The 19132-nt window shown below is 37.6% G+C and overlaps 1 protein-coding gene across 5 annotated transcripts in view; it reads left to right on the forward strand.

The window, feature by feature from the left end:
* Positions 1-1436: 1436 nt before the first annotated feature.
* The window catches only part of LOC117400379 (solute carrier organic anion transporter family member 5A1-like), a 61058-nt gene continuing 43362 nt past the window's right edge, over positions 1437-19132 (forward strand). For 2 of the 5 annotated variants that reach the window (XM_059022229.1, XM_034000250.3), the window contains exons 1-2: positions 1685-1736; positions 2224-3765. In XM_059022229.1, coding sequence (XP_058878212.1) covers positions 2826-3765 — 940 coding nt within the window. In that variant the 5' untranslated portion in view covers positions 1685-1736; positions 2224-2825. Of the gene's footprint in view, positions 1737-2223; positions 3766-17711; positions 17869-19132 lie in introns of those variants that run through there. The other 3 variants (XM_059022230.1, XM_059022232.1, XM_059022233.1) reach the window with 3 other exon arrangements.

Here is a 19132-nt window from a genome sequence, read left to right on the forward strand (position 1 = left end):
GAGTTAGACAAGTAAGAGCATACCATTACACACATCTTGGAGAAAGCATCCAGTGAAGTGTAGAATGAGGGAAAGTCAGTGCGATCTGGCAAAATCATGTGATATTTGCCATATAACACTGTCCAGATTTTGTAAGGCCAGAAAAAAAGTTAGCTGAGGAAGGATCAAGTAAGCTACCTCATAGGCTACTGCAGTGCAACTCGAGTCTTCAATGAGGAGCAGGGGGAAAAAGCAGAATATCTACTGAAGGCTGCAGATTTGTATTATGGACTGACTCCCTGTAAGCAGGATCATAAATTGTACATTGTGTAAGACAATGCTGTACTTAGTTAATAGTTGATATCGAAAACACAAGTGTTGAGAAAACCGGCAGTAGCCTATCCCTTTTCATTTATTCCTATTAAATAGCGGAAAGTGGATTTGTAACTATTTTAAAAGTAAAGAGGTGTCTTAAATAAGAATGATAATAAATGAGTGTGTGTACATAGTCTCCGAATTACAAAACATTGTTGGACATTGTTTGAGTTTAATAAATATAAATCTTATTGAATAAATATATCATTTTTAGTTAAATAAAACGTGTTGTTATTTATTTGTTATTGATTACAAAGTCTTACATGTGACCCCGACCACTGTTACAACTTCCCCCGGTCATTGGGTCAACTGGAACACCGGACTCCTTGCATTTGAAGCAATATTGCGGTCTTTTATATTAGCGCTACAAACATAAAAACGGTGGGAATTTGTAACAGACAGATGTAAGTTGTTTGTATAAAAAAATGGCAAAACCAGCTCAAATGGTTTCTGAGTAATGACGCGAAATGTAAAAACTGTTACAACTCTCCCCGGTCTCCCCTACAGTCCATTAAGAGCACGTAGTACAATAAGTGGATGAGAACGACTTCAAACAAGCAAATAATACAAAAAAACGTGAACACAGATGCCAAGAGTAAAAATCAAGTACCAGATACAGGAAGTAGTTATATTTAAGAGCAGGATATTACAATTAGTAGTATATTTGCTCATATTTTAAGACATTCTTACCGTTTATTCCTAATTAAGACACATATCCCCCAGGGATAATTATTCAACGGAAAAAAAAAACCAACAACAACAATAGACAGCTCAAGGTTATCGGTCTGCTGCCCTAAAAGACACCAACTATTTCATGTTGCTGGGTTTGGCTCAGATATATTCCATGTTTAATCCTAATTTTTCTAAAATATGAACATAAATACTACTATTTCAACCACGTTTAATTTTCCCGAATTCCACATTGTACAGAACCTTCCTTAGCAACAACTTTCTAAATGGCCAGTTCGTACAGTCAATCACGTCCCGGGTCGCGGGGGTCTCAGCTGTTTAACCACACGTGACGGGGAGAGGGGGAGCGACACATGACACATATAAAGCCTCTTGGAAGTTGTAGTCTATTTGGGAAGAACAGAACTTCTTAACAAAGAATGTAATTGTGATGTGTTGTGTATATCATGTATGTTACCAATATACATATGCATTACTGAGACAGCATATTATTTAACATATATGTTGTATGAGGAGTGTTTTCTTTCCAATCTCAGATAACACAGAGGAGATAGTTGCCAACTGATGGCGCACTACTGCACTACAAACTCCATACTGCACCAGGGTTTCTTTCCACACCATCATTTGCAATCCGCAGTCTCTTTCACTGAGTTGCCGGCTCGAGGACAACAGCCTACTGGCTTCTGTGCTGTGTGAGTATTGACTGAAATTAAGTTCCCCTTTTTTTAAAATGTGTTATTATTTTTTGTTATTTTTGTCATTGGGGGAAAAAAATTGAACATTTATTTTTATATCGGCTGTCAAGATTGAAATGTTTTAAAGTTATTATTTTATATCCCACAACTGAGTGACTGGACATACAGACGATTCCGTTACTTTCTGTAAGTGTAGTGTATGTGTATTAATTTGACTGCAGTCGTGGTGACTCGGCTATTCACTACATGATTATTGTTTTGCCAAATCAGATGTCCACACCTATGGTACTATTGAGGCATCAGGAGAATATTAGCATTACAATTAACTTTTTAATATTATGAAAAGTAGACTGCTATGTGGCACTTTTATTTTTAAACCCTACTATATATTCAAATAAATAAATAAATAAATAAATGAAAGAGCCTGCCTGATTTAAAAAATAAAAATGAACTAAGTATGGGTTGCTTTATGTTTTTACTCCAGGGATCGATCACTGCGTCAGGGACACAGAAGCAGAATAGAAGCAATAATGATTCTGATCAAGACATGCACTGGCAAGTAACAAAGAGCTATCCATTAGTCCGGGAACACAGCTAAAAACAAATACCACGCTGTTTGATTTAACCAGTTTAAGGACTGTGATAGCGAACGTTTTATTTGGAAGCCACCTACAATCTTTTATTTATTTTATTTTCTGTGGAACCAAGTGTACGTTTGGAGGGACATGGAGCGAATTGTTAAATATTATCAATCACTGAGAAGAAAGAGGACACGATGAAATCCTTTTACTTACATGTATGGGGGTGGGGGCACAATTCTGTACAACTGCCAACGCCGATTAAAATAAGAACAGAAGAAGGTTATTGAAAACAATAAATATTTGAAAGATAAACATGGAGCTTCTCTTGCTGACCGAAATGTGGCGAAAGCATGTCAATACCGAGTCACATTTGTGTGTGATAGACAGGATAAAGCTGTAAATCATTAAAGCCATCTATTAATTTGGTGATTTTCCCCACATTGATTTCATAAAACAAAATTTATTTATTTTGTTACTGTTCTAAAATTTCTATGAATTCTTCATAATGGCTTCAGTAGAAATTGAAGACCCTAGCATTGACTTATCAAAAGATCCTCAGAAGTATAACATGGAGGGACAGCACCTCCAAGAACCATGTAGTAACTTCAAGTCCAAAGGTTTACCTGTTCTAAATGGATGCTGGAGGCAAGGCAGTGAGGAATCAATACCCAAAGTTATAAACACTACAGGGACATCCCTAAACCTAGACCAGAGCACTTTGTTCAGTGAAGTGCAAGGGAAAGCTGATTCCGTACAGACTGGGTTCTCGCCCTCCAAATCCAGTAATTTAGGGATAAGCAATGCTGAAAGGATCGACTGTAACAATGTGAAAAGCAAAAGCATTGGGTTTTCACCTTTGAAACTGATCAGCTTTCCAGGTAAAAAGTATATCAGTGTGCTTCTTTCAGATTCCCGTTGTTTCTTGATTTGTATGAGCTTTTTGACCTTTATCCAGTCCCTGATGGTGTCTGGCTACCTAAGCAGTGTGATTACCACCATCGAGAAGAGGTACAGTTTAAGGAGCTCCGAATCGGGGCTGTTGGTAAGCTGCTTTGACATTGGCAGTCTGTTGGTGGTAGTCTTCATCAGTTATTTTGGAGGCAGAGGACGAAGGCCACGCTGGCTGGCTGTGGGGGGAGTTTTTATCGCCATTGGAGCTGCCATGTTCTCCTTACCTCATTTCATCTCCCCACCCTATCAAATTCAGGAGATGAACTCCTCCACTAACAATGAGGGCTTGTGCCTGAACTTTAATGGGACTGGCAAAGACCTGCTGGAGACGTCAGCCTGTCCCAGGGAGCAGGCTGGAAATGACCACACTCTGTATGTGGCTGTCTTCGTCTGTGCCCAGATCCTTATCGGAATGGGATCAACCCCCATCTACACCCTCGGCCCAACCTACCTTGATGACAACGTCAAGAAAGAAAATGCATCATTGTATTTAGGTAAGAGCATGATTCATGGGCACACTATGGGTTTGTGCAGTAAGTTTTTAATTATTTTTATTTAAATTATTTTTTAAGTGTATGATTCCAGCTTGGTTTTTCCATATAAAGGAGCCCTTTAACTTACCCACCATAGTGACAAAGGACACTTCATTCCAGATAAATGATGGAATGCCTTACAACACAGTGTGTCCTCTGGTGCCATAAACAGATGAATCTGTCAACCCTGAGGAGTAAGTCTCTGGTTGTATAATTTGAAGGGGCATTAATAAAGAAATATCGCATGGGCGTCACTGGAAAATATTGTGTTTCTAATATGTTCATTTTGAGACCACTTTTGCCCGAAATATTGGGTGCCTTTGTCTCTTAGTTATTCATTCTTTACTCTTTCTACTGTTGACTAAGGTTCCTGGCACCTGTAGCAGATATACAGATATGTCCAGATTTTTCTTGATCTATTCCAGATTAAATTCTAATGTACAACTATGTCCAAAAGTTTTGCATCACCCAGTAGAATTAACTCATTTTGCTTCATTAAGTTGAATGAATGAATAATGTTTTGTTAACGTATTGAATTGCATACCACTTTGTAGTTTTGCATGAAATGTTGTACTACTATTATGGCTTGCGATCTCATTGTATACAGTATTTGATTACAAAATTATATTCATATAGTTTCTTTTTTTAAATAGTCTCAATCCTAAAATACTAGGTGATGAAAAACTTTTGGCCATAGCTGTACACGCGTTGCAGGCTGCAGACCTTTTCATGTAGCAACAAAAGTGTGCGTCCAAGACCCTGACTGCTATTATTATTATTATTATTATTATTATTATTATTATGATTGATTGATTGATTGATTGATTGATTTAAAACATAGTGCAGTGATTCTGCTTTTGTAATCTTTTCTTACAAGGCTTCCTCTAAGCTTGGTGTCAAAAGGTCAGCATCTTAATAATCTGCTCCTGCTCCTGCTCCAAGCTGTGATCTCTAAAAAAGGTCTAAATGCTCCAATATGTTAATTATTTTATGTATAATATGACATAGCTTTAAACAACTATAGAAATAACAATAGAAACTAGAGCTGCCAGGCAGTTTTGCGGCTTCCAAGCTCAGTACCAGTTGGACATTTTGGCAAGCTGTAGCATTGCAGCACAAGTGTCAGCAGCAGATCAGTTTTATGGAGCAGTTTCAATTCAAAATACTGCATTAGTTCATTATCTCACAATGCTTTATAACTTTAAACACCATACCCTATCTACACACTGTAAGGAGTTAAAGCTAATTTTACATTTAACCTTAAGGAGATGTCAAAGGTCACTATCAAGGTAATTTTTGAATAGAGCATATATGGGTTCCTAAATGTGTTGTATAGTAACCATAACCATATGTGCACTGTAAAGAGTTATAAACTAGTTTTACATTTGACCGAAGATTTTGAAAGGTTTTTAAAGAAATGTGTCAGGTGGCCATATTGGTTTACGCACAAACACCAGTTTTGAAAAAGTCAGTTGTATTGACACAGGGATGATGCTTGTCATCTTTGGAGTTAATCAACTAAACTGTGTTGAACTGAAGCGGTTTTAAATTTAAGAAAGAAATGTAGGTCTGGCTGCCATCTTGTTTTATGAAAGAACACCATTTTGCTATATTTGAATTCCACTGTTCCCAGGATGATGCCTACCAAGTTAGGAGTTAGCTGGTTAAACGGTTTGCAAACAGAAAGAGTTTGATGTTTGGGTGTGTTTTGGTGAATTTGGTGGCAGCCATTTTGATAGTAAAATTTATCACAGCAACTTCTGCTTTGCAGTCTTGAAGCGGGTTTGGTTGCTGATGACATATGCGAAGTTTCAGATCAATCAGTTCACTGGCTCCCAAGAAGAAGATTTTGAAAGGTTTTTCCCAAAAATGCGTCAGGCCGCCGTCTTGGTTGACACAGGAACGCAATCTTTTTTGCATCTGAACTGTAATCTACATGGGATGATACCTGCCAAGGTTCATGTTGATTGGTTACACCACGTGCGAACAGGAGCAGTTTAAAGTTTTGGGAGGAAAAACAACAATAATAAATAAATAAATAAAATATATTTACAATAACAATAGGCTTCCCAAGCCAGCTTGGAAACCTAATAACAACTTTGCAAACAACTGTTGAAATAACAATATGTTTGAATTCATAGGAACTCCCATTTTCCTTTTCTTGTTGTAAAATGCTGCACTGTGTGGATGCTGCTCATTTGCTGCACCTAGCACATAGAATTTCTCCTTTGGCACTGCAATTACTCCTTGCTGCAAATAGGCTTGTGGGGGCGGAGAGACTAAGCGCAGGGATCCAAACAATATATATATATATATGAAGAATGTAACAGACAGTGAGAAATGGCTCTGATCTCAAACTGAAAATAAAAGCACTAAAACCAAAATGTGCCCTGTTCATACAGCTGCTTCAACAATGGACTTGATTCTCAAAGAGATGCATTTAGGCATGTCCATTGTGTTTCCCAGCATAGGCTTATATGCTCACATCTGTTTATGAATTCCGCTCTGTGTGTCTTGTTTTGGGGTAACAAAGAAAGCTAATCAATGGGGACTGACCATGTATTCTAGAACCCAAATTTAAAATGATAGAGAACAGCCTGTGACTTTCATTACAATACATTCTCACTTCTTGCTGTTGTTGCCTCTGGTGTTCTATGTATGGCTGAAAACCTTGATATTTTTTAACACAATTGCCTTTGTTTTGATATTTTCCTCCATGTCCTGGGTCCTAATTCAACATAGTTTCATTAAACTGTCTTTGACAAACATATCTAGTATGACTTTGAAATGTGCTTTGCACTTCTATGTAAATAAAGGCGATTGCTTTGATATAAATAGAAGTGAAATTGGGGGGAACATGATTGAAGTCTTTAATATCTTAAAAGGAGTTGACATAGTAACCTAAGTCATTACTTTAAGCGCAGTACAGAACTCAGGAGCAGGGGACACAGTTGTGAACTAAGTGGAGATAGACTTATGACACAGGGAAGGAAACACTTCACACAAAGTGGTAAGTGTATGAAATACGTACCTAGTCATGCTGTTGAGACAGAAAAAGTTGGATCCTTTAAGACCCAACGGACAAGCTTAGATGAGCCAAATTGCCTCCTTATGGTCTCCATTGTGGTTGGTGATACATAAACCACGTGATGGGGGATTCCAGTGGGGTCTGTCATGTTGCTATCTTGTTGAGCAAGGTGTACTGTAATGTTTAAAACTGGGGATTGCACTGGGAGACAGGAGGTCCGCGGTTCCAGTCCCAATAACACTGAATCCTTTAAAAAGACAAATGTATGTGTCTACATGTACATAGACAGAGGGGAGGGGGGGGGGGGGGGTAACAACAATGGCTCAGCCAATGCAGGATATCGTGTGAAAGTAGGATTTGGAAACTGACCATGTTCTCATTACGAGTTAAGACCCCAGGGAGGGTTGAACTTACAGGAATGCTGTGGGCTGGCTCACTAGGACGTCAGGCTTTTTTGGTGAGTTCCTAATTCGATTAATACAGGATTCTGTTTTGTAAATTGTTGGGTGAAGTTTGCTGTTGTGTGCAGCTGTTAAACTTGCCAGAAAAACACAAAATAGCAAATACACACAAGATGGCCTGGATTGCCTGTTTGTATCAGGTACCTAACCCCTTTCCATTTTTACTGAATTATTATTATTATTATTATTATTATTATTATTATTATTATTATTATTATTATTATTTAATTGTTTTTGTTTTATACTATTATATATAGCTTATTAATTTGGAGTTGAAATACAGCAAAGTGCAAAAAACTGCATATTCGCGTGGGGTCTTAGTTTTAGGTTTAGCCTCTTAATTTGAACTTTTTTTATTTTTTATTTGTCTCTGAAATATCAAAATGCAATGGAGAGTAATTTTGAAAGAGTAGTTGCTGGTAAGATAACTGGATGCTGTGGACTTTGAATAGACTGACTAATATGAGGAATGTGCTTATTCTTATTAAAGTAATTGTAGCTAACAAAATAATTCCATACATCTAAAATCCATAAAGCCATTTTTCACTTCTATACAGTATTTTTCAAATATAGTTTTAAAACATGTTATAGCACACATGTATTTACATTTTTAAACATGATATCTGGTACTGCATTAGGTTAAAGGGAACTCTTGTTTCTTTGCCTTTTTCTTAACCTTATTTGTTTGCACTTGTACTCCTTGGGTAATTTCACCTCAAAGGTCTTCTGGGTCAAAGCATGTTAGTCAATCAGGGAAGCAGCTGATTGGTTACTGATCGGAAAGTGACATGAAGGGGTGGGCCACGCAGATAAGCCATATTATTATTATTATTATTATTATTATTATTTATTTATTAGCAGACACCTTTATCCAGGGCGACTTACAATTGTTACAAGATATCACATTATTTTTTACATACAATTACATTATTTTTTTACACATTATTTTGTACATACAATTACCCATTTATACAATTGGGTTTTTACTGGAGCAATCTAGGTAAAGTACCTTGCTCAAGGGTACAGCAGCAGTGTCCCCCACCTGGGATTGAACCCACGACCCTCCGGTCAAGAGTCCAGAGTCCTAACCACTACTCCACACTGCTGCCCCATCCATATATTGCAGTGTAATGTGGGGCAATCCTTGCAAACACCGTAAGCAGCCATGGCATTACAAACACAGCTGTGTGAGGGGAGTCATTTCAGTTTCCTGCTGGTAATTATAGAAAGAGCAGCTGTTAGAAACCCATGTTGTTTACCCTGCATGCATTTTAATAATCTGGGCTAAAATGTCACATCCTTGAACTGGGTTCATGTTTAAATAGATTTAAATACTATAAATGTGAAATTCTTCTGACCCTGCCTCTGTGACAGCAGGAGAACAAACTGACGGATCTACCCAATGCCGCTAACATCTGGCAATTCGGTTTAGTGTTTTGTTGGCATGCTTCATAATCTAGGCACCGGGTTGATCTGATTCCTGGTTGTCTGCATTTTTTTTTTACTGTCTTCTTTAGTGAACTTATCCCCAGAAAACTGCCTTTGTTTCTCAGTCTTCTCTTTTCCACTGCTGCAGTGAAAATACCCTCTGCCATCTTCACTGACAGCACTTAATAGACACCGCAATTGTGGTCGCCTTTGATGAGGTTAATTGACGTACTGTAGATTGTTCGAAGTCATTATAAGTTTGCATCAAGTGCCAGTTTTGGTTGTCTGTGTGTGTGTTGGGGGCAGCTTTTTTTTTGTCATAATTGTGTACTGTGCAGTTCGCTATTTTCATTCCTCACCTGATCATTGTGCAGTTGAAGCGTTTATGTCTCTCTACTCCCTGCAGAATTTCAGCGTGCCAGGCATTACACTGTAACTTAATCTTCTTTTTGCTTTGTGCTGATGAAACAGGGAGAGGGCCTCATTATGCTCACTTAGCTGCTCTCTCTTTCACTTGTATAACATGAGCAAGAGAAAGAACCTGTGATCAGTCTTTTACAGTTAGTATAATCAAACAAATTCAAGTCTAGTGATCAGAAAGGGTTTAAAAAGGGAACTAAACCAAAAAGAAAGATCTAACTGCAGTACACTACAGTTTAAAGATCTGCAAATCCTAAACTTGCTCAGGACCCATTTCAGACACCCTTAATGTTTAGTTCCGAATTGTGTTTGTTAACATAGTTTTGGTAGATTCAACCTTTTCAGTACGACATGATAAAATATGTTGTAGCTTTGACACATTACAAACATCGCTGAAAAATGCATATTTCAACTGAAAAAATATCAAGGAAGCAGTGGAAATAGTACCAAAGAATAGCAAAATTGACTTTTAATGTGTAGACTAAAATCTTTTTAATGTACAAGTACAGTACATGGTTTTATTCGATGCATTAACAAAAGCAGTTGCATTACTTAAATACCACCCCAGAGATTAAATCATTTGCACATTTTAATTGCTAAAGTGATGCAAAGAAGTTCAACAGTGTTATCAAATGACAAATGACTGCATCCTAACGCAATTTGTCAGTGTACCGACTAGAGGGGAGGCATGCCTTGATTTAGTCTTTTCAAATAACCAAGACAGAATAACTAAAACAGAGGTCAGAGACCTACTGGCAAACTCAGATCACAACATGGTCTCATTCGAAGTGCTTTTTAAAAACTCAGAAGTAACAACTAAAGCTAAGGTTTATAATTTAAAAAAGGCAAATTATGAATGAATGAAACAGAGACTAACATAAGTTAATTGGTGTAAAATAGATAAAACATCCACATTAAAATGATGGCTATTTTTCAAAAATGTAGTACTAATAATTGAATCTATTCAGTCTTGAACAAAGAAGACTAAGTCGCGATCTGATTCAAGCATTCTAAATTCTAACAGGTATTGACAGTGTCGACCCAGGGGACTTTTTTGACCTGAAAAAAGAAACAAGAACCAGGGGTCACAAATGGAGGTTAGATAAAGGGTCATTCAGAACAGAAAATAGGAGGCACTTTACTCACAGAATTGTGGGAGTCTGGAACCAACTCCCCAGTAATGTTGTTGAAGCTGACACCCTGGGATTCTTCAAGAAGCTGCTTGATGAGATTCTGGGATGAATAAGCTACTAACAACCAAGCGAGCAAGATGGGCCGAATGGCCTCCTCTTGTTAGTAACCTTTCTTATGTTCTTATGAATAGGTAATCCACTGACAATATGGCAATATTTGGGTTACTTGTGATTTGAGATTAACAGGTAATATCTTACTCCCTATATTATCTCATTGGTTTTAAGTACTACCTGTTAATGTTGAATGCTGTAATCTGCAGAAATATCAACTGCACGTAGTGTAGTCGTACTTTATGTAGGAGATTATCCATACCACACAGCTTGTACAGCACAGCCAGCATCACAGATCAGGGTTTTATAAGATACAGCTTTCGGTGGCATAGTACACTGCTGTACAGTATTCATAAGATCATTGTAGTGTACTGCGATGTTAAAGCTAATATATTCTAATTTTCACTTGTTCATTTGATACCGAAGAACATACATTTCACTACTGTACTGCTAGGTAAACTCAATTTGACTAATTCATTAGTGCCAGGGCTTAGAATTGCAGTTTGTTTTGCTGTAAATACATTTTTTAAATGAATAATTCCACTGCGTTAATTTTTTTTATTTTTATACATACTGCACGCAAGCTTTGTATAAATGTTGTAAAGTGTGGAACACTTTATTTTGTGTTTGTGTGGTACAATCAGATGGTGCTCTTTCACTGAATATGGTATTCAGTTTAAAGCTGATTACAGTGCCTAAACTTTTTGAACTCATATCTAAGGGTTAAATTACTATACATAAAACAAGTTATCAACTGTACATATCTACAAACAATGACATAAATTGCAGGCACAATCGGGTACTGTACTTTGTGTTCTATGCAGTAATTAAAAAAAAAAAAAGTTGTCTGGATATTTTAATGACAGAACACAGGGGTCTTTATTGTTCAGATCTGAAGACTTCAGAAAAAAACAAGGTCGTAACCAACATCTGTTCTTTAAATTCAGCTCAGCCACTGAAATCATGTTTTAGTTTAGTGATGAATTGTTCCTGCACATAATGCTGGTCTGTCAATTAAATTCTAGACCAAAAGAAAAGTGCCTCCTACTGAACCACCAACACGTCCAAGTCTAGGCCCAACCTTGCTTATCTTTTGAGATGTGACAAGATCAATCCCTACAGAGGTGAGGCTGCAGGGTTGTAGCTCACTCCCACACATTGTTGTACTGCTCGGGTACAAAATGGAACCCCATAAGCAGGGGTTTCAGTTAGTTTTAAGGTATGTGGCACTTCCAAGATAGTAGGGGACACTGATCTCATCATGGCGCATAGGGCCGATGGGGGCTTTCTTCTTAAAGACGTACAGCCTCTATACATGAACCCCCAATATCTCTGACAAGCGTACATATTTTTACGATACCACAACAAAAGGAATATGCTTTTTTTGTGTGCATATTTATAGTTATTATGTACTATGGTATATATCACCTTACAGTATGATAATACAACCTTTTTTTTTTTTTTTTACTGAAAATAATCATAATATTTTTTAATAAAGTAGCTGGCACAAATATAGTATTAGGTGGTGGATTGCGCCGTTCACATGCCTCCCCTCTCAAACCAGTTTGTAAAAATGTAAAATCCAAGTTCCACCATAATTACTTGGCAATTATTACCAAATGAGAAGGAATATTAATTGCAGTTCTACTCCTTAAAAAAGCTTATTTTCCCAAGGGACAGTATCCCTTTATTGTATGTCCAATAGGATATTTGTAACAATCATACACTGTAACAATATAGTACCAAGCAAAGTCCTAGATGAATGCCATTAAAGGTTAATGAAAGGCCCGTGTTTTTGGCAAACCTTCTTCTCCTTATTGGCTGTTTTCCAGCACATGCATTAGGAGCTTCCTGGATTGTTTTCCTGGTCTAGAATTGTCAAGATAATCAGCAGGATTATGAATCAATGGGTGGATTTCTAAGTAGCCTGGTTCTGTGTCTGGGGGTTATAGAGCCCTGCATTATGATCATCTACAGTTACCATGCAGAAAATCCTGTCTGGTTGTAGCACGTCCTGCTGGACAGTTTAACCAAAACAAACATTGTCAGCTCTCTACAGCAGGGGTGTCAAACTCCAGTCCCAGAGGGCCGCAGGGTCTTCTGGTTTTCCTTCTTTCTTAAGCTCTCAATTAACTTAATTGATTTAATTTAATATTTGATCAAGGTCTTTTACAGTTTGCAGTTTTTTGGATTTTGTTTTCTTTAATTTTATCTTTATTTTTTTTTATTAATTTCACTAAGGCTACAGGTTGTGTAGCCATAGTGAAACAAGCATAATGTCACAGAAAGGCATTACAGCCATTGAAACAACTCTCCTATTGGAAACCAGCAAAGCAGGGTTTATCTATATACTGGATAAAGGGAATGTACAAGGCTCTAACATATCCATAATGTGTATCCTTCAGTATTCCCTTTCAAATACAAGTTGGCAAGGATATGGGTGTCACTGCAACTGTGAGTACATACACTTTCGGAGTACTGTGCAGCCAGGTCCCCAGTGTCTTACTCATCTTGTACTGTCTATGGTTACTATAGTGGAAGATTTATTTATTATTTACAGACGTGCTCAAATTTGTTGGTACCCTTACAGCTCATTGAAATAATGCTTCATTCCTCCTGAAAAGTGATAACATTAAAAGCTATTTTATCATGTATACTTGCATGCCTTTGGTATGTCAGAATAAAGCAAAGAAGCTGTGAAAAGAGATGAATTATTGCTTATTCTGCAAAGATATTCTAAAATGGCCTGGACACATTTGTTGGTACCCCTTAGAAAAGATAATAAATAATTTGATTATAGTGATATTTCAAACTAATTAGTTACTTTAATTAGTATCACACATGTCTCCAATCTTGTAATCAGTCATTCAGCCTATTTAAATGGAGAAAAGTAGTCACTGTGCTGTTTGGTATCATTGTGTGCACCACACTGAACATGGACCAGAGAAAGCAAAGGAGAGAGTTGTCTGAGGAGATCAGAAAGAAAATAATAGACAAGCATGGTAAAGGTAAAGGCTACAAGACCATCTCCAAGCAGCTTGATGTTCCTGTGACAACAGTTGCAAATATTATTAAGAAGTTTAAGGTCCATGGAACTGTAGCCAACCTCCCTGGGCGCGGCCACAAGAGGAAAATCAACCCCAGATTGAACAGAAGGATAGTGCGAATGGTAGAAAAAGAACCAAGGATAGCTGCCAAAGAGATACAAGCTGAACTCCAAGGTGAAGGTACGTCAGTTTCTGATCGCACCATCCATCGCTTTTTGAGCGAAAGTGGGCTCCATGGAAGAAGACCCAGGAGGACTCCACTTTTGGAAGAAAAACATAAAAAAGCCAGACTGGAATTTGCTAAAATGCATATTGACAAGCCACAATCCTTCTGGGAGAATGTCCTTTGGACAGATGAGTCAAAACTGGAGCTTTTTGGCAAGTCACATCAGCTCTATGTTCACAGACGAAAAAATGAAGCTTTCAAAGAAAATAACACCATACCTACAGTGAAACATGGAGGAGGCTCGGTTATGTTTTGGGGCTGCTTTGCTGCGCCTGGCACAGGGTGCCTTGATTCTGTGCAGGGCACAATGAAATCTCAAGACTATCAAGGCATTCTGGAGCAAAATGTACTGCCCAGTGTCAGAAAGCTCTGTCTCAGTTGCAGGTCATGGGTCCTCCAACAGGATAATGAGCCAAAACACACAGCTAAAAGCACCCAAGAATGGATAAGAACAAAACACTGGACTATTCTGAAGTGGCCTTCTATGAGTCCTGATCTGAATCCTATCGAACATCTATGGAAAGAGCTGAAACTTGCAGTCTGGAGAAGGCACCCATCAAACCTGAGACAGCTGGAGCAGTTTGCTCAGGAAGAGTGGGCCAAACTACCTGTTAACAGGTGCAGAAGTCTCATTGAGAGCTATAGAAAACGTTTGATTGCAGTGATTGCCTCTAAAGGTTGTGCAACAAAATATTAGGTTAGCGGTCCCATCATTTTTGTCCATGCCATTTTCATTTGTTTTCTTATTTACAATATTATGTTGAATAAAAAATCAAAAGCAAAGTCTGATTTCTATTAAATATGGAATAAACAATGGTGGATGCCAATTACTTTTGTCAGTTTCAAGTTATTTCAGAGAATTGTGCATTCTTCGTTTTTTGTGGAGGGGTACCAACAAATTTGAGCACGTCTGTATGCCAAGGTTATTTACGTAATCAATATTTTCAAATGAAAATTGCCATAAACCATGCATTAAATCTGGTGTCATTAATCTGTTGCAGTATTTTTGCTGTAATAAGGCCATAAGGGAATATACAGACTAAATCTATTGTATTTGAATGTAATCTGCAATTAAAGCAGCTTTTTGAAGCTAAATACAGTATAGACCTCAAATATTCAATACTGATTTTTGAAGTTTGCTGTTGGCTTTCATAGCAATGCAGGCCAGATTGCTGATTGTATTCTTTACTGTAGCTGTGACAGGCTGAATGTTTCATTGTGAGAGATGAAAAAGCTGCAGATGCGATTCCCCAAAATTAAATGCAGCACAGATACATGCAGCTGACTGTCCCCTCAGCTACCATGCTTAGTGTGTATTTTGTGAAGATTAGTACAGGAGACGCATCTGAGGGATCCCAGATGGCCCTTCTGATTTAGGCATCCCCGTGCTGATAAAGCTTTGCTCACACAGAATACTTGGTCATGATAATGTGTATCATAAATGCTACTGAAAATGTAATTAGGCCCTGCTAGAATTTAATGCTGTTTATGTTTTTACTCTATTTTATTTTTGGATTCAGGGTGTATTTACTGTACTGATGTGTTGATGCCCTGCTTTTTTTTCACTTTTTAAAAGGCTGTTTAGGTTTATACAAAGAAAGCTATCAACCATTAACTTTAATTAATAGATACCCTTAAGAGTTTATCAGAGTAATTTTGCAGTTTTCTGATGCGTTGCTCATAGTTATGCATTTAACATAGATTGTCGTGGTTTTATTTGTTTTGTATTTGCTTTACAACACTTACAGTAACTGTGCTTTACCATGCTTTCATAATGCTTTATTACAATTGCAATTCAATATAGGAAATTCTGTCAAAATCACTTGACCATAAATACTTTAAATTACATGAAATGGGGACTTGTAACAGGGGTGTTCTTTTACTGTGTGGGTAACCACTGAGGGACGAGAGAGACACAGACGTCCAGGTTTTTGAATTCAGGGACACCAAGGCAGTTTTAGGGGGCAAAAAGGTAAAACACAAACCCAACCCAAGGGCCCCAAGGCGATTTTATATTCATTGATAAAACAACAAAAAATAAATACAGATAGCCTATTATGTTGATGAAATTTGAATTCAAAGAAACACAAATCAATGTTTTCACAGTGATTCACAGACTAATTGTTACAGAAATAAACAATTTAAGAATAAAATGGTATAACAAATCCAATTTAAAAACAACAAACTTTCATAATGAAAAAATACAAAGGGTAAGTTGGCAAAAAATAAGTATTCAGGGTATTTTTTTTACTAAACTCAGTCAGCCTGTCAACAAGCGCTAAATATAGTGCTTGTCTGTGTCCTGTAATTACAGGTTTTTTAAAAACCCTCTACACCAGGGGCTCCCAAACTGGTCTGCGGGCCAAAGGTGGGCCACGGGAGCAATGACATTATATGTATTTTTTTCTATTAATAGCAAGAAGCAGGCGTCGGCGGCAGCTGTAATTATAGAAAAATAAAGTGTAGCAAGGGTGTATTGGCGGACTGTCTATCAAAACAGAAATTCACAAATCAGAGCTAACAGATTGCCTACCTGTAGGCGGGATGTAAAGCTGGAGCTCTGACAATAGGGCAGTGTTAGTCATGTGATCGCTGTGCTGGCAGATGTAAAAAGTGTGTTCAGTATTAATAAAATTACACTATGTCGAATCCGCTACCAAAGAATAAAGAACAAAAAAGGCAGCTACAGGAGTTTGAATGCATTTGTACCTTGGGCTCAGTTTTGAGGTACTGGAATGTTTTTTTTTTTCTTTTGTAGAAATGTTTTCATACAAACTTTTGTAATAACATTCATTTAAAAATTCAATTGATGCCTATGATTACGTTTTTGTCACGAAGTAGCTATTAACATTTAAAATATTGAGCACTTTGATGTATGTTTCAATATTAACTAAGTCAAGTTATGAATCAAACTGATAAATCTTGCTACATATCGGTAATTGATTTATTAAAATGTTTGTATATACTGCTATTTTATTGATTGCTGGCTCATTCACAGTCGTCTTAAAATAACGCTAGAGTGTTTTGTTGTAAATAATAATTTAAAAAAAAAAAAAAAAGTTTTTTGACTGATTCAAATTTCGCTGCAGATGGATTTATTTTTGTAAGTTTTCTTTTGGTTAAGTGACTCAGCTGTCCTCCGATTTAGTTTTTTTTTGGGAGGGGTGAGGGGGTGTTGCAAGCCAACTGAATGTGATTTTGCAAGTTGTATTTGGTTGTACAGAGTAGTTGCGAGAAAAGTAACTTATGCAAGGCTCCAGAGGACAAATCAAATTGTACTAAATACAACCAAATAAAGTACCTTTTAATTATTTCTAGAACAGCTTTTTCAACTAACATCCACACATTAAAAGACTTATCACATACATGCATGGATTTCAACTCTATCGTGGCTTATCTCTCCTTTTAGTTAGCCTTAATGAGCATTAATGTAATACTTGCATGAAGTTTCTGTGGTGTAGTTCGTATCCTCTTATGTAAAAGCAGTAAGGCAATAAGACTAGGTTATTCCTGGTACTGACAGGTTGAAGACATGGTGCAACTAAAGCTTGAAACTGTTTTCGAAGACGTGGTGCTACAAGAACATGCTTTGCATCTGTTTTTGAAGACAAGATTTCTATTGCAACTTATCTAATATAGATAAATAATTTTCCTACACTCTGAATTTGCAGTTTTATTCTAATTACTTGGATAACTTAGTGCCTGTATTGTTACGGAAGATAATATGACCTGCACCACCGTATATGTTATTTATTACATAATTACATAATTTACTTCTGTGCACTCTTTATGGCATGCAAATGTATTACAGAATCAAGTTTTTTGACTGATTCAAATTTCGCTGCAGATGGATTTATTTTTGTAAGTTTTCTTTTGGTTAAGTGACTCAGCTGTCCTCCGATTTAGTTTTTTTTTGGGGGGGGAGGGGTGAGGGGGTGTTGCAAGCCAACTGAATGTGATTTTGCAAGTTGTATTTGGTTGTACAGAGTAGTTGCGAGAAAAGTAACTTATGCAAGGCTCTCGTTTCCTTCTGTATTGTGTGGGTGTCGTCAGCATAGGAGTGAAACATGAGGCTATGTTCGTGGATGAGGTGACCCAAGAGAAACATGTAGATATTGAAGAGAAAGGATCCTTGGGGGATACCACAAGTGACTGGGTTTGCAACACCACTGCGTCCAGCATAGAACACAGACTGCATGCGTCCGGATAGGTAAGAGGACATCCAGGAGAGACAGGTTCCAGAGATTCCAGCATACTTCTGAAGGCGGTCAAGAAGAATACCATGATCTGTGGTGTCAAAAGCGGCTGTTAGGTCAAGGAGGACAAGCACAGAGGGAGCACCAGAATCAGCATTGAGCATGAGGTCATTCACAATCTGGAGCAAAGCAGTTTCAGTACTGTGATGCAGCCAGAAACCAGACTGTAGAGATTCAAGCAGATTGTTGTCCGTGAGATGTTTCATCAGCTGACTGGCTACAGCCCTTTTGAGATTTTTTGAGAGAAAAGGGAGATTGGAGATGGGACGGAAATTAGATAAATCAGCCAGGTCAAGGGAGGGTTTTTTGAGTACCGGCGTAACTCGGGCAAGCTTAAGGGCAGCAGGAACCGAACCAGAGTCCAGGGACAGGTTGAGAGTGTGCATAATGGAGGGAACAAGATCAGAAGCATAGAGACGGACAAGGTTAGTCGGCCAGGGGTCCAGGGGGCATGTGGTAGTAGTTGATTTCAACTACTACCACAAAAATATGACGGTTCACTTTGTGAATCGGCACACCCCTAGTACACAAAGACAAGAACAAACAAAAGAAGAATAAAAATAACCTGTGTTTTCAGCCTCTGTTTAAAAGCAGGTAACCAGAGTTAATTGATTATCAATTATTCAATTGACACCTGGCCACCTGCTGCACATTCCTTTCAATTAGACAGGGAGAGGAGTCTAACCTCCCAGCCCTGCCATATCTAATCAATATTTCTTTACAAACCACTTCCAATAAACATTATTTACAAGGACAGGCCTCAGCCCGGTCACATAACTCTTTACTAGTCTCCCATAAACAAACATTAAGTAGTGATTCTTTGAAGTCCAATGTTTAATTCCTGAAATATCTGATTCTGCATCTAACTAATATGTAACTGTGGCAGGATGACAGAGGTTTGAGGCTCAGAGACAGTGGAAGGGGCAAAATAATGGTCTTTATTAAACAAAAATAATCAAATAAACAGGCACAAGGGCCAACAAAAAGGTTCAAACAAAATACAGAAATGTAGGCTGGGCATTAGCCTTCACTACAGTTTCTTTTTCAAAAAACTAAACAGCACAGAACACCAACAAACAAAACTCACCCAAAAACTCCTCTCTCTAACAAAGGGTTTCAGCTGCCCTTTTATAGTCTGTGGCTGGAGCCCAATTAACTAATAATTAACAATTAAACACTTAAGGCTCCAGCCACATTCTCACATGCATTTTACAGGGA

This window comes from Acipenser ruthenus, chromosome 4 (genome assembly GCF_902713425.1).
Source record: "Acipenser ruthenus chromosome 4, fAciRut3.2 maternal haplotype, whole genome shotgun sequence".
Lineage (NCBI taxonomy): Eukaryota > Metazoa > Chordata > Actinopteri > Acipenseriformes > Acipenseridae > Acipenser > Acipenser ruthenus.